Below are 16,344 nucleotides of genomic sequence, written 5' to 3'. Positions count from 1 at the left end.
TTATCTACCGCGTCACGGGCTAGCACGGTGCTGGGCACACCGTAGAGGCTCCGTAAGGGGGTGAGAAAATGAATGAAGAGGTAACTAAGACCTATACTCAACACCAATTATGATCAACTTCGGGGCTCCGAAGGGAACTGTTCTGAGGTGGGAGGAGTTCCATGACCCATGAGAAAGTCAGCCTCAGGATCTAAAAGCGGGGTTTCTTGACCCTGAGGCTACTGGCATCGGGGGCTGGACAGGTGCTTTGAGGGGCCATCCTGTGCATTGTGGGAAGTTAGCAACATGCCTGGCCTCTCCCCACCACATGCCAGTAGTACTACCTCCCCTTCCCTCCAACCCACACAAGTTGTGACCATCAAAAATATCTCCAGACATTGCCAAATGCCCCTGGGAGTGGAGAGAAAAATTGTTCTCCTCCTCTCTCGGCTGAGAAACACTCATCGAAAGGGTGACCATGGGGCTGGGTATTATTTTGGGAGCCACATATTTGACAAATGATAATAGGGCACTATGAGGAGGACAAACTATTTGGGAGGGGAGAGAATGGAATATCTTCCTTATCCTATTTAAAGATGTTTGAAAACCACGTTCTCAGAACCCTAAGCTTTCTAGGAATCTGAGAAGGTAAAGCTTAGCTCTAGAGATGTATTGTGTATTTATTAAAAATTAAAAGGCCCTGGCCGGTTGGCTCAGCAGTAGAGCGTCGGCCTGGCTTGCGGGGGACCCGGGTTCAATTCCCGGCCAGGGCACATAGGAGAAGCGCCCATTTGCTTCTCCACCCCCACCCCCTCCTTCCTCTCTCTCTCTCTTCCCCTCCCGCAGCCAAAGCTCCATTGGAGCAAAGATGGCCCGGGCGCTGGGGATGGCTCCTTGGCCTCTGCCCCAGGCGCTAGAGTGGCTCTGGTCGCGGCAGAGCGACCCCCCGGAGGGGCAGAGCATCGCCCCCTGGTGGGCAGAGCATCGCCCCTGGTGGGCGTGCCGGGTGGATCCTGGTCGGGTGCATGCGGGAGTCTGACTGTCTCTCCCTGTTTCCAGCTTCAGAAAAATACAAAAAATATAAAAACAATAAAAAAAAAAACCATTTTGAATCATGAGGGCTGTTGTACGTCTGAAGCAGGTTTTAGTACGCCCTCCTCCCAGTTACATCTTCCTTTTTCCTGTATTAAGAACTCCTTCAGGACACAAACACTCTAGCGTCACCCATTGCAAGATGGAAATCAACTGTGCCAGCTTTGTGATGGGCCAGATGGAACAATATAAAAAAAGGCTATTTTATTATAGCTCAATAGCCAGTTTTCAAAAGCAGAGATAATAACACCCAAACCTCTGGTAGCACTCATGGCTGGGAGAGAAAGAGGAGGAAATGCTAGTAAAATGCTTTGTCAACAGTAGAGAGATCTGCAAATATCAGCTGGGTCCTTCTCTGAGCTCCCACAGTCCTCCACACGTGGCTTCGTCAGTAGTCACCACAGGGCACATCGATGTCTGGCCACCCACCCCACTAAGTCCTGAGTCCCTCTAGAGCAGTGGTAGTCAACCTGGTTCCTACCACCCACTAGTGGACGTTCCAGCCTTCATGGTGGGCGGTAGTGGAGCAACCAAAGTATAAATAAAAAGATTTAACTAAAGTAAGTTGTTTTATAAAGATTGATTCTGCCAAACTTAGCGAAAATCCGACATAAAGTACTTGGTAAGTAATTATTATTATTATATGCTTTAACTTGCTGTAACTCAGCTTTATAAATTTTATAAAGTAAAGTTACTTCCCTACTTTATAAATCACCATTACTATGGAACCGGTGGGTGGTTAGAAAATTTTACTACTAACAGAGATACAAAAGTGGGCGGCAGGTATAAAAATGTTGACTACCCCTGGTCTAGGGCAAGCCCCAGAGCTGCGTGGGGTGCCAAGCTCTGTTCTGGGACCCGAACACCAAGTTCATGTGTGTGGAATGCACGATAGATTCATTGTTGCCTCCATCTGCTCAGCGTCCACTCTCCCTTCTTGTGGTAACGACGCTTCTTCCCGCACTGCCTGTGGTCCAGGTGGGTGCGAACACACTCCCCCACAGCCAAGGGGGAGGAGCGCCCAATGATCTAAGACAGACCAGCCAAACTCTTCTAAGAACTGGGCTTTTGATCCAAGGGACACACAGAGGGGAAATGTTGGGAGCCGACTTATCCCCAACACAGGATATCTGTATCTCCCTTCCCCACCCCCCAAAAAGTCTCAAACTCAGTATTTTCATCTGTCTAGTATTTCAGTGTGCATACTTCGAACTAGTTCTTGCAAAATGAAAAAGAATAGTTTTTAAACAGCAAACTGTTTATTTATTTTTATTTATTTAAAATAAACACCCTAAGTGTCGACCTGGAATGCTGAGGTCACCGGTTCAAAACCCTGGGCTTGCCTGGTCAATGCACATATGGGAGTTGATGCTTCCTGCTCCTCTCACCCTTCTCTCTCTCTCTCCTTCTCTCTCTCTCTCCTTCTCTCTCTCTCTTTCCAATAAAAATGAATAAATAAAATCTAAAAATAAAATTAAAAAAAAAAATTTTTTTTTAATAAAATAAAATAAACAGCCTGAAACAAAACTGCTCCCTAGTTCTTGATGGCTTAGTCTCCGTAGCTGCCCTCCTCCCTGTCCTGCCTAAGACAGGCTCTTCGGTTTTTCCTGCGCGCGCCTCTGTCGGCTTCCGTTAAACATTTGCCCCGGTTGCATCAACCAGAGCTGGTCTCTGTGGCTGACAACAGAAGAGCCCCAGCCTCTCCTCACCCCTAAACGTCCTTCCCTGATTGTGTAACTGTGTCAGATCCCCCTCACCTTAACATGTCCCATCGGCTGCTACTAGAACAACAGAAATTCTGTTTTGTTATCATTTGAAAATGTATATCATAACAATAACCACTGACCTCTCGCAGTGTCACATAAAGGTTCTATGGGTGTGAAAATAAACTCCCAAATGGCTCTGGGGCGCTGTACAGACCCAGGGAGGCTACCCGATGACAGAGACTAACTATGTCATCCAGACGTGACCCGTCCTAAGAGATGCTCCTCTTCTTTCCTCCCAGAATAAAGCAATGGACAGGAGCTCATTCTTTCCCTGGATCGTTGCACAGTAAACACAGACAACAACTTTTAATATTTCAGAATTTCCTCTAACATTCTGTCTTACGGATTTTACAAAGGTGGCAGAGGTCTCGGGAGAGGCTGCTTTTTTTTTATGAACCTAAAAGAAAAAAAATTTACCTAAACATCAGCCTGCCAGGGGAACGGCATTGCAATTTCACGTCTCACCCTCTATTTCTTCTATATGGGGAAGGCGGTGCCTGGAGCTCTATAACTAATGGGATGGCATCTCTGGCGATGCCCACAGGCCGAATTTCATTCATTCATTCATTCATTCATTCATTCATATATTCATTCATTCAAAAAAAGATACAACAACAACTTCAGAAAATCAAAACCACCATGGCAGAATGGGAAGTGGGCTTGCACGAGTTATATAAGGTGCCTGCTTCAGGCCTGCTGTTTTTATACTTTTTGCATCTGAGAAGAAAAATAAGCAAGCTCTTTTCAAACACGGTTGCTGGAGGGCGTGAGCTGAGGCTCCCTGGACCAATCCACTTACCCTGGGAGCTCTGTAATTAGGGGAGCGACATCCTTCAGCATCTATTTCTTTCCTTCTCCCGTGGCCTTTAAAAGGCACAAACCTGATGGTATGAATAGACATGAAAATACCCCAGGGTCATTTCCTTAGGATGAAAGCTTTGCCTCTTTGTTCTTCTTCTAATTTTAGAGTTTGTCCTCTGCTTGTCACAACAGAGGAAGAGAGGTCTACCCTGGCTGTGGCCATGTGTCACATTTCAAAAGAGAGTAGGAAAAATCTACACTTGGGGTCCTCCTCAGAGCCACAGCCAATGCCTGTGACCTTGAGGAATCAAGCACCCTCCAGGTGCCCCCATCTGTGCAATGTGAGGGCTAGGCACTCTCTAGGGCTGCCAACAGGGTCAGACTCACGGACAGGACACTGAAGCCCATCGCAGCTCAAAGGAGCCAGACAACTGTACCGGTAATAACCACACGTCCATTCCTGAACAGGGGCTGGCTTCAGACAACACGAAGAATGGAAAACGCTAGTCATGGGAGAAAGCATCCTGAAGCGCAGCTGTGATGAGTACGCAAACTACCTGGTCCTCAAGGTCCCCATCAGGGCACAAGGACACATCCACTGTGCAGAGCGAACCCTCCTATTTGTCGGGAGCCCGAGCCAAGGCTTCCTCTTGGTGGAGTGTCTGCTCCCAACCACACCTCGCCATGTGAGGTCAGTCTAGGCAGCGAGGGTGTCCAGGCAGCTCAAACGGCCGATCTATTCATATCATATCAGTCTGGTTTTTTGTTTTGTTTTGTTTTGGTCAGAAATTAATCCGACGGCATAATCGGAGTTTTTTTTAAGACCATTCTAGAAAAGAAAATGAAGTCAGTCGAATCATATTGCAGCTCCGACCCTAGTAGTGCCCCCTCCACCCCATCCGCCTGCCTGATGCTGGGCTCGCCCCCTGCCCATCACGACCCTCCCTCCTGCTTGGCAAGGGGAACGCAGGTCTTTGGCAAAGACATTTTCAAGTTCCCTGAACACAAATAACAGGAAGGAAGACAGACGAGAAAGGCGCAGGGAAGGGAAGGGAGCAGAAGGGCAGAGTCCCACTCCATACAGACATTTATTTTGCAAAGGGGACAAACAGGCGGCTGGGCGGGAGGCGTACACGTCAGTCCAGAGCAGAAAGAAAGGAAGAGAGGGTAAGAGGGAAGGAGGGGACATGCTGGTGCATTGGGGGTGGGGGCGGGGGCAGGGCGATGGGAAGAACAGGAGGAGAAAGAGGAAAGCAGAAGACAAAGGAAGAGGCTGGCCGGGGAAGGCGAGGACCGCGCGGAAGAGAAAGTGGATTTCGTTTCTTTTCCTCCCAACACATCTGACTTTGTCAGGTTGAGAGCACAGACATGCTTAAGCGGGGATGGTGGTGCAGTTTACTTCTGTGTCCCTAAAGGTCTGGTACTTCATTCCTAGAGCTGGGCCTCTGGGAAGGGGGCACCAATGACTTGGCCTCACTTAAAACACGCTCCCCGCCTGACCTGTGGTGGTGCAGTGGATAAAGCGTCAACCTAGAATGCTGAGGTCGCTGGTTCGAAACCTTGGGCTTGCCTGGTCAACGCACATATGGGAGTTGATACTTCCAGCTCCTCCCCTCCTTCTCTGTCTCTCTCTCTCCTCTCTATAATGAATAAAAATTAAAAAAAAAAAAAAGATGAAGACTTCTTAAAAAAAAAAAAACAGGCCCTGGCCAGTTGGCTCAGTGGTAGAGCGTCGGCCTGGCATGCGGAGGTCCTGGGTTCGATTCCCGGCCAGGGCACACAGGAGAGGCGACCATCTGCTTCTCCACCCCTCCCCCTCTCCTTCCTCTCTGTCTCTCTCTTCCCCTCCCGCAGCCAAGGCTCCATTGGAGCAAAGATGGCCCGGGTGCTGGGGATGGCTCTGTGGCCTCTGCCCCAGGCGCTAGAGTGGCTCTGGTCGCAACAGAGCAACACCCCGGAGGGGCAGAGCATCGCCCCCTGGTGGGCAGAGCGTCGCCCCTGGTGGGCGTGCCGGGTGGATCCCGGTCGGGCGCATGCGGGAGTCTGTCTGACTGTCTCTCCCCGTTTCCAGCTTCAGAAAAATACAAAAAAAAAACAACAAAAAAAAAACACGCTCCCCCTCAGAATCCAGGCAAAGCGCGTTTCAAACAAGAAGCCTCACTCACTGCCAGGCCAGGCAGCCCCGAGGGGCAGGGGGGCACAGGCCCTTCCTTGGAGGGGCCCCCACAGAGCGTGGAACCAAGGTCTCTGCCTTTCCCGTAGTACTCAGCCTTGGAGAGAGGAGGCCCTAACTGCTAGCATTGTTTGCCCAAGCATTTGTTCAGCCTTTAATAAATAATGACCTTCGGTCTTCAGCAAGGGGGCGGGGTGGGGGGGAGAGAAGGAGAAAACTGCCAATAGGAGATTTAATTTGCTGCAATCAACCCCTCTTAGCATGCAGAGTCACACAGTACGCGTAAAAGAATTAATCTCCACCAGAAAGAATGGTCTCGCCCGCTTTATGAATCCCATCGCTCACGGGGCTGAGTCGGCAGTTTGGGCTTAGCCGGAGCTCTCAGAGAGAAAAGCTACAGCTCGGGTTTCAAGGCGATCTGATTGGTGGTACACTTCATTGAATTGGGGGGTGAGGTGGGGTAGGGGCTGCAAAGGACAAAGGGAATGGAATGCAAATAGAGGCACTCTGCCGCTTTCGGACACCCCCACGTGGAAACATTTAGGGAAAGAATAAATAATTGCAGGCCTCTGGCTGCCTGTGTGTGTGCCCAGCGTTCTCAATTCTGCGCTCTGGGGTGGGTTGTCAGACCTGCCAATCATCCCCGGCACCCTGTCATACTTGGGAGATGCGTTTGCTCTGTGCACACCGTTTTATAATCCTCAGAGTGGAATTTCATACCCCAGCGATGCTTTTTTCTTTCTTTCTTTCTTTTTTCTTCCTTTGACATTCTCCTAAGCAGGATTTATTGCTTCCAAGACAGATGTGACTTGAATCGATTATGGCTTTTGGAGCAGTCACTCTGGAAGCAGCCCCCGGGTTCGCTGGAAGACCTTTGGTCTGACTTCATTCAGCTTGTAAGCTGACGTCAGAGTATTTCATCATTACGCGAACACCATCTGGAGTCCTTTAAGGATGGACCCAACTTGCCTGACCAGGCGGTGGTGCAGTGGATAGAGCGTTGGACTGGGATGCGGAAGACCCAGGTTCGAGACCCTGAGGTCACCAGCTTGAGCGTGGGCTTATCTGGTTTGAGCAAAAGCTCACCAGTTTGGACCCAAGGTTGCTGGCTCAAGCAAGGGGTTACTCGGTCTACTGAGGGCCCACGGTCAAGGCACATATGAGAAAGTAATCAATGAACAATTAAGGTATCGCAACAATAAACTGATGATTGATGCTTCTCATCTCTCCATTCCTGTCTGTCTATCCCTCTCTCTGACTCTCTCTCTGTCTCTGAAAAAAAAAAAAAAGGATGGACCCAACCAAAGCAAGGGGTGTGGTTACCCCCCTTGAGGAGTTCATACATCCTGCAACACACAAGCCTACCAGACATCTACTAATATCACAAAATGCAGCCCGACAGCAAGGCGCTACCTAGAAGTTGCTATTTACATTCTGTGGCCCTCCCATTATTGATGGACTTAGAATATGCAATAAGTACATTCATTCATCTTCGGGACTGAGGTAAGAAGTCATGTCAAAAAATTGTCAAAAATGAATGGAAAGTAGCTGAATTTCTAAAAAGGCTGAATAAAGATTCTCATCAAAAGGAACGTATCTCTAAATGTCTACTCCAAAACTGAAAACCACAGTCCCCCCTGGCCCTCCCCCACGTGGAGGGGTTCCTTAGCATTTTATATGTGTGTAGCAACCGCTGATTGTACAGAGAGGTATTTCAGAGGTGCTCTGAGCCTTGCGAGTCTTCTTGGTAATGTGCTTCTAATTAACCAGCCATGGGACCTAGACTCATAACCACAAACAATGTTTCAAAAAGCTAGGGGTTTTAGAAGAAAAGAAACCAGGGTGGCCTGATTAGATTAAACTAATCACAGCCCCCCTCATTCTGTATTAGTGTGAGAGACAAAAGGGAGGAAATCTTTGAACAGTAGTAGGAGGGAAAGGAAACACTGTTCCCAGAGACTACCTACTCTCCTACCTGACTTTCTATGTTTCTTTCTCCTTCTGGGAGGAGACCCAAGCCACCTTCCTTTCAGACAGTACAAGGTAGGGGGAGACCCACCCTACTCTGCTAATTTTTTTTTCTAACTATTTAAATGAGAAACTTCTAGGAGGCACAGGTTTGGGATCAGGAGAGAAGCAGGTAAAATATTCCTATGCAGTCACCACATTGTATTGACTGTTTTAGTCCCATCAGAGAAAAAAGAAAGGAAAAGACTGGGAATCAACGCTAGGTATAAAAGTTGTCAGATGGACTCGGCGTGTGGAGGGAGCCGATGCGTCCTTGAGCAATGTCGGACCTTTTCGCCGTCCAGGTCTAGGCACGAGTGTCTGTTCATACTTGTGAAGAAGAAGGAAAGGGTGAATGAATTTTATTTCCTTCGATTTGGCAAAACTGGAGTTCACACAGTATCTTTGGGGGTTTATTCGGACAGTGTCCTTGGCTGGGGTGTTCGCTGTGGCTTTGGGTCCAGGCGTGGAGGAAACCTAACCCTTTCCAGAACCATTTGCTTTCTTTTACTTAGTAAATTGTTCTACATTTCTCTTTCTTTTGTGTTTTTAAAATTGGCTGTTGCCAGCTTCAGAATCTTTCCTCTTCCCACCAGACCGGCTCGGGGAGAAAGGAGACACTTGGGCCACTCATCGTGATGGGGACAGCGAAATGAATGGCTTGGCATAATCCGGGCCATCTCCGCATCGGGGCTCAGCAGTCCCGCGGGGAGGCTTCAAACACAGACAAGTGAAAAGGGTACAAAAGCCGTACCCATTAAAGTCTTATTGGTACAAGATCCAGGCTTCAGAATTGATTTAAGAAATGAAACAGCAAACGCCACCATGGTAGACACAAAGGCAAAGAAACCCCAGTTCAAACTCGGATGCGGAGCTGAAGGCGGGAACTCACCAGCCATTCCGACCTCACCATTCCTGCCCGGAAAACCGGCTCTGGGAGAACGCTCCGGGGAAAGCTGACACCAGATCCCCAACCCCAAAGGACATTTTCGGAAGCATTTCTAGATACTGAAGAAGCAGGCATGACAATAAAATCTAGTTCAGCTTACCTTCACTAACACAGAAAACCAGCAATGCTCTTAAAACACCTGGTGTTTGCTTATCAACATGTCTGGAGAGACCCACCAACAAAGCCAGATGGAATAAATAGATTATTTTTTTAAATATTTCAGTAGAAGAGTACACAAGGAGAAACCTTGAAGGATAACATCTCAACAATAGTGTCTCATGAGCTAAATACTTTCTGTAATTAATTTTTCCAGCATTAAACAAAACAAAAACAAAACAAAACAAACCCCAACCCAGTGCTGATTCACTCATGGATGGCACATATCACATGGACCAAAATATTCATTAGTTACTCGGCGATGTTGCTGGGAATAAGCACCGCTCTCCTCCAAAGCCTCTGCCAGCTTTGACGCCTGCCAAGCTTGTATGTTAATGGGGTTTCACTTTTCCAAGGCTAATGGGAGATCTGTTAAATTCTCAGAGACAACACATGCATTATTTTTAAGCCCGATGACTTTGACTTAAAAACAAGCTATTTTAAAATACCAAATCCCAACTAATACCCTATTAGAAATCCAATACTCTCTATTCTCAAAACAGAATGTCTGTTCATCACGGCGGTTTTAAATTCGTGTGGTAGTAGTTGGACATTTTTGCACAGCTCACACCAAAAAAAACGTAAAAGGATCCCAGCCACCCACCGCCCGCCCGGCGACAGATGTCTCAGCTGATCTCGGTACCTGGGCGTCCACCAGGAGGTGCCTCATCAGACTCATGGAACTCCTCAGGGTCTCCTTCTCTGCGGGCAGAAAGGGGTCTTTGTCCTCCTCCAGCGCCTTTGACTTGGTGACAATAAAATGGGATATCTGGTCATTGAGGGTGTGCAATGATTGCACCGCTGCAAAAAAAAAAGAGAGAAAAGAACCAAGTGGAATCGCAACAGGTAACTTTCAAAGAGAAGCAAGGCTCTCGTCATTTTAAAGGGGAAAGCTACGATAAAAACCAGGCAGCGGTCAGGAACCCAATTCGTCTACTAATCTCCTCGACGCATGCATTTAACAGCCAACAAATGTTTACCGAGCACCTTCTCAGTGGCCAAGCGGACATGGGGTGCCTGGAGATAGAACTGAACAACGCCAGACTGGATGCCTATGCCTGCACTCACGGAGCGGCCAGCTGTGCTGGGGAAACAGGAGAAGCAAGGTCTATGCAAACACGTCTAGGAAGATGATTCTGCAAAGAGAGTGTTTGTGAATTACAAGGAGTCACAGGACACAAAGGGACAGCCCCTGGATGAGATTTACACCTGCCATGACAGAGTTGGCTCTTTTACCTCTAAGCAGATGGCCTCCATCATTAAGGTTGATGAAGGGACAGTGGTCGGGGTTGCTGATCAGTGCCACGTGCGTGCCGGGAGGGTTAGTTCTCTGTCATTCATGCAGCATTGCCATCTATGTAATTTTAAGATCCTGCTTATTTGTCATGCTTGTTGCTGCCTCTTTCTCCACCATGCATTCAAGAACAGCAGAGATGTTTTTCTAAATCTCTTTGTTTATGGTTATATCCCCCAACAACTGGAACAACACCTAGCAAATGGAAGGTGCTCGATAAATATTGTTGAATTAATTTCCTTACGCTTCCTTGAATCACAATTTTCTTTTCTTATAGAATTTCTACAATGTTCGGGTAAATTTATTCCTTTCAAGCTAAGAATAAGTCACCCTGGGGGATACTCAGGAAAGCCCCTGCACAATTCCGAGCGTGGAAGCCCACTGACCGCCGTTCTGAGGGTGGAAATACGTCTCAAAAACTAGTTCCCAATAAAATGACAGAGCACTTCTGCTTCTGATCACAAGGGGTAAAAGGTTCAGATCAGCTTCTTGCGGTGAGTAAGTAGAAAACTGCACAATGTCTTAGAAACAATTATGTGTAGACATTGAACAACAGACAGCACAGGACTGGGTTCTTTAGAAAAGAGGGTAAAAACAAACAAAAAAAAACAAAAACAAACAAACAAAAAACCACAAATTGAGTTCTATCAACACCAGGCATTCTGAAAAATAAATATATATACATAAATTTAATATATAATATATTAAATATATAATATATAATATATATTATAAATCTCTCTCCAGACTTCAACTGGGACAAAGGAACCCAAAGGAGAGCCCAGTAATCTCACTGAACTGAGGATAAAGTGATGGAAAAGCATACGTTTGCTAAAAATTCTCAAGACAGAGTACCACAGGGGCGAGTGTTAGTTACAGAGAGATCTTCAGAAACTGGCACAGGGGTTCACTGAATCATGGGCTGCATGTCAATCCTGCATGTGGGCAAGGGGAAACCCTACGTGACCTGGCAAGAAAATATTCCGGGGCAGGACAGTTACAGATTGGGGAGCCGTAAATCAAATAAGCCCAGGGGATCTCCCAAGGCCACAGGTCGCTTATCCGTCCACCAGCTGAAGTGGAGATTTGTTGGAACGCAGGGCATGTTTGGTGAGGACTCTAGAAGGGACTGGCTTTAGATACTAAGTGATTCCTAGAAGAAAAAAAAAAAAAGGCTACTCTAGGTCAGTCTAAAAGAGTTTAAAAGTAAACCTTGAAAGGATTGAACTAATCTGCAAGTAACTAAATACCTACCAGAAGAAACATTGAGTATTATTTCTTTGCAGGAGTACAAAATAAATCAAGTGTCCCAAAATACCAACTTCATAATGCTCAATAGTCAACAAAAATAACCAGACTTGTAAAGAAGCAAGGAAGTGTGACTCAGACCCTGGAGGAAAATCAGTATATAGAAACACAGCCAGAAATAACAAGCAACAGTACTAGCAAACATGGCTATTAAGATAGCTATTATAGATATGTTTTCCGTGTTCCAGGTTGTAAAATAAAACACAATTATAATGAAAAGAAAATCAGAATATTCAAATCAGAACCAAATGGGACTTCTAAGGATGAAAAATGCATTATCTGAAATAAAACTTTATTGGATGAGATTAATAGTAGATTAAACAATGCAGAAGAAAAGAGCAATGAACTCAGCCCTGGACAGGTAGCTCAGTTAGTTAGAGCATCATCCTGATATGCAAAGGTCGCGGGTTTGATCCTGGTCAGGGCACATACAAGACTCACCAATGGATGCATAAATAAGTAGAACAAATCAATGTTTCTCTTTCTCTCTCTCTCTCTCCCCCTTCCTTTCTCTCTAAAAGTCAATCAATAAAAAAAATTTTTAAGACAATGAATTTGAAATTACAGGAATAAAACTATATAGATCTTTGACAATGTAAAGCTGTCTGACATACATGCAGTTGGAGCCTGGGGGTGGGGTCAGGGTAGGAGCAGAAACAATATTTCAAGAAACAGGAGAGAATATTCTTTCTACATTGGATAAAATGACAAACCTACAAATCCAAGAAACTCAATAAATGCCGAGCAGGATAAACACGAAGAAAACTACACTACAGCATATTCTAATCCTGTGATGGCCAACCTTTTTATAAAAACCACCCACTTTGCAGTGCTGGTCAACCTGGTCCCTCCCGCCCACTAGTGAGCGTTCCAGCTTTTATGGTGGGCGGTAGCGGAACAACCAGGCGGCACCACGATTGGCCCACCATGATGGTTCTAATCTGTGGAAACAACCACACAAGGAGAAAGAGATCGTAAGGTCAGCCAGAGGAAGAAGGCACGCTGCCTCGAGAGAAACAGACAAGGAGCGCGCCAGACTTGTCAGCAGAATCTATGCAAACCGGAAGACAATCTGTGCGTCTTCTACGTTCTGAAGGAAAAAGGACCTGTCAGCCTAGAATCCTATAACCAACAACACCTTTCAAAAGTAAAGGTGCAATAAAGTCTCTTAGGTCAACCAAAGCAGAGAAGACCCATCACCAGCAGACTCTCATGAAAAGAAATGTTAGAGAAATTTCTTTAGGCAGAAGGAAGAAGACATTACCGGGAAACTTTTATTTACCAAAAAAAAAAAGTGAAAAAAGGGATGCTGAAAGACGAAATATGTGAGCCATGAAAACATATTTTAATTAGTTTAAAAAATAGATGATTTAAGGCAAAACAACAACAACAATATGGTATGGATTACACACATAAAAGCAAAAGGACAACAGCGTAAAGAATGAGAGGGAAGTATTTTCTTGTAAGGTTTCTAGATTATGCATACAGTGATATGTTATGTGAAGGTGGGCCCTGTTAAATATGCATATTGTAAATACTCCAGTAAATGTTACAAATAATCAAGAAACAAATGGTGGTTTTGGCCCATGGAGAATCAAACTCGGAGGACTGAGCATAGAGTTGCAACAAGCCATACAGGAGAAGGGCACAAGATATGACAGCAGAGCAGTTTCTCATTGCACAGGAAGATGCTAAAAGCTTTCGTGGACTGGAGGTGGAGCTTGGCTAAGACAGAGAAAGATGAGCAAGAGAGTATGTGCCTGAGTCCTGCCTACCCCAAAGCCATATTCTCCAAAGGAGATGGTGGGAAAAATCCACACAGATTGGGGATCTGAAAGCACGAGTGAGTTAATGTCTTACATCCTGTCCTGGGCAGGTGGGTGGTCTAGTCTCTCAAGGCAGCCAATTTGAGGGTAGAAATGGTAGCTACGTGGCATTGTAAGTCAAAGAAGATCGGAGGTAGCTCTACTGTCCAGCCACGCCCAGGCTCACGCGCACCACTAGGGCTGGAGATACCTCCACGGAGTCCAGAAACATCCAGAGAGAGATACTCAAGGACCAGCCGCACATACCTGAGATAGGACGATACGTAAGCTTCCCAAGAACCCAAATAGAAGGGAAAGAGAAAGGAGAAGCAATTTGATTTGATTTTATATTTATCCAGCAGCTACTAACTTTTCAATTAGAAGTGACTGGGTTACCATCAGTGAAACTGTAGGTTCCAGATCTAGGTTGACTTCCATTAAAGACAGTTAAAAACAGCAACAAATAACTTTGTGGCTGTAAGCTTTTATCTCTCTATATATCCTGCTTATATAGCTTGGAATAGGAAGCTTGGGGCACAATGAACCATAAAGAGAACAACTGAACAGGCCCAGGCTCTAGGGCCAATCTCTGGGAGATTCCTGTCATATTTTCCACGACAATCCTACCTTCCCTTCCCTTTCCTCCCAATCCACGGACATGATATTCCCAAGAACAAGTCTTTCCTCCTAAGTCATTCTGAGGATACCCCAGTTCCCAAGCCCTGTGCCTATAAACACATAGAGACTGCTATCAACAAAATTCCTCATCTCACTTCTTAGAAGGGAGGGTAGCCAGGAATACATATGCTATATGCTAAATTACTGATTTACTGACTATAGTCTGACTAGCCCTAAAATAGAGCTAAATAAGAACATACTAACAAAGTACGTTTATCAAAGGATTCCTGTAAAATGTTAAATCCAGCCTGTTGCTCCTATAACCGTGATCCGATATTACTAGTTTTTGGTCATCACAGTTATATATTCTGTAACAAATCAAAAGTATATAATCAGCCCTGTACTTCCACCTCTGGCCAAGCTCTCACGACCGTGAAAACCACTCTGCTCCTCCCCGGCTGACGCTCATGAAGGGTTAACATCCAAGCAAGAAGAATCACCACTTCCCCTCACCCCACCAAGCTGGGGCCTGCGATTCTGATTCTCATTCAAGGCCAAAGAGGTCGGCCTGACTGCAAGAATCTGTGGACATGTGCTACATGAGACAAAAATCCTAATTTATGTTACTTGCTAGCTCCAGTTCCTGCACCAACAGGACAGGCTCCGACCTTCACACATGCCAGCGACATTCGAGAGATATGGGACCCTCATCCACTTATCTGAACAAGCTGTGTTAAATACCCTCAGCAAAGAGCTCTCAACCCCCCTCCTTTTGATCCTTTTGTTTGAGTTTCACGTATTCCCTTCTCTCTCCCCTCCTTATAAAAACCCATGCCTGCACCTGAAGGGGCAGATGGGTTTTTGAGGACAGGAGTCCCCCCCCCCATCTCCTCAAGTGGCTGGCACTTGAATAGACCTCTTTTCTTCTCGCCAGCACCTGTGTCATGTAATTGGTTCTCATGGCGAAGGCAGCCAGACCTGGGGCTCATTTTTTTGGTTTCCGGAAGAGTTACTGTCAATGATTTTGACTCTCACTAAACCAGTGAAGTTGCAGTTCTCAAAATGCATCTATTACAGCTGTGTCTATTCCTGTTCCAGAAAATTGAGACTCAGTAACTAAAATTTACTCTAAATTTAAGTTTCTTCTACATTTATAAGACAAATTAAAAGAATTAAGCACTGCCTGACTGGCCGTGGCACAGTGGGTAGTGTCAACCCAGAATGCTGAGGTCACAGGCTGGAAACCCAAGGTTGGCGCCTTGAGCCTGGGGTCACCCACTGAGTCCAAGGTCGCTGGCTTGAGCCTGAGGTTGCCAGCTTGAGATCTCTGGCTCAACTTGAGCCCTAGGTCATCAGTCTGACCCCCAGTCTAGGCACATATGAAAAGCAATCAAAGCACAACTAAGTGGAGCAATGAGTTGATGATCCTCTCTCTCTCTCTCTCTCTCTCTCTCTCTCTCTCTTTCTCTCTTAAAAAAAAAAGGAGTTAAGCACTATCTTCCTATGCTTAAAGAGTAGAAAATTCCATCAGAGGACTTACCATATTCAATTGAAATTGTTCAACTTAATGATTGGTTCCAAAACTGCTCCTCTTTGAACCTACAGATCCCTCTGAGTGACCCTCCTTGGTATAGCAACATACTTCCTGCCTTAAATGTTGTTGGGCTTTGTCACATGATTTGACTGAGCCAATTAAATGTGAGTAGGCATGAGCTATGCCATGTCTAAGCAGAAGCTCTCAGAGCCATCAGGTGGGTTCACCACCATCTCTTTTCCTTTGCCATGAGGACAGCCAGATCTTAGAATAAAGAAGATACGTAAGTGAAGAACCAACCATTGCTACTATAAAGCAGCAAGATGGCAGCGGGGGGGGGAGGGTGTTGGCATGCTTGTTACTGAAGCATAGGCTAGGAAATGCTGACTGTTGCACAGTCTCTGGGCTAGATGGTAACTTCACTGCAAGCAAGAATGGAATTTTGTTCCCCGTTTATCGTATCATGGTGTTCAACAAAGAAGAGACAATTAGGAAATGTGTCTTCAATAAATAAATAGCTGGTTTGAGAGTACAGATCCTAAAGCTAGACAGCCTGGGTCCCAATCCTGTCTGCCCCTCGGACTAGCTGTAATGAGAATAAAGACAAGAATTATAGTTTATCGAGTGCCTATCATATGCCAGGGGCTTTTAAAGTCTTTATACAGAATGATGAATCACTAATAACATGGGTCCTGGGGTCAGAAGCCTGAGTTCAAACCCAGTTCGACCGTTTTCTAACTGGGTGAACCTAACACAAGTTCCTCTACACTCCACAGTGCTTGGCACAGTGTGAGCGCTCAATAAGTGTTAGCTGTTGTTATTGGTAATGATCTATTATAGATGAGGAATCGTAGCTAAGAGA

The 16,344-nt window shown here is 45.9% G+C and overlaps 1 protein-coding gene across 1 annotated transcript in view; it reads right to left on the bottom strand.

Annotated features, from left to right (window-relative positions):
* Positions 1-9,601, bottom strand: part of KAZN (kazrin, periplakin interacting protein) — a 763,503-nt gene extending 753,902 nt beyond the window's left edge. The window contains exon 1 of the mRNA XM_066375120.1: positions 9,567-9,601. Within this exon, the coding sequence (XP_066231217.1) occupies positions 9,567-9,593 (27 nt within the window). The 5' untranslated portion in view covers positions 9,594-9,601. The remainder of the gene's footprint in view (positions 1-9,566) is intronic.
* Between the last annotated feature and the right edge of the window lie 6,743 nt (positions 9,602-16,344).

The sequence above is a fragment of the Saccopteryx leptura genome, chromosome 3, assembly GCF_036850995.1.
Source record: "Saccopteryx leptura isolate mSacLep1 chromosome 3, mSacLep1_pri_phased_curated, whole genome shotgun sequence".
Taxonomy (NCBI): Eukaryota; Metazoa; Chordata; class Mammalia; order Chiroptera; family Emballonuridae; genus Saccopteryx; species Saccopteryx leptura.
Note: the sequence above shows the minus strand (reverse complement) of the source record. Positions and strands in the feature narration are given on the sequence as shown.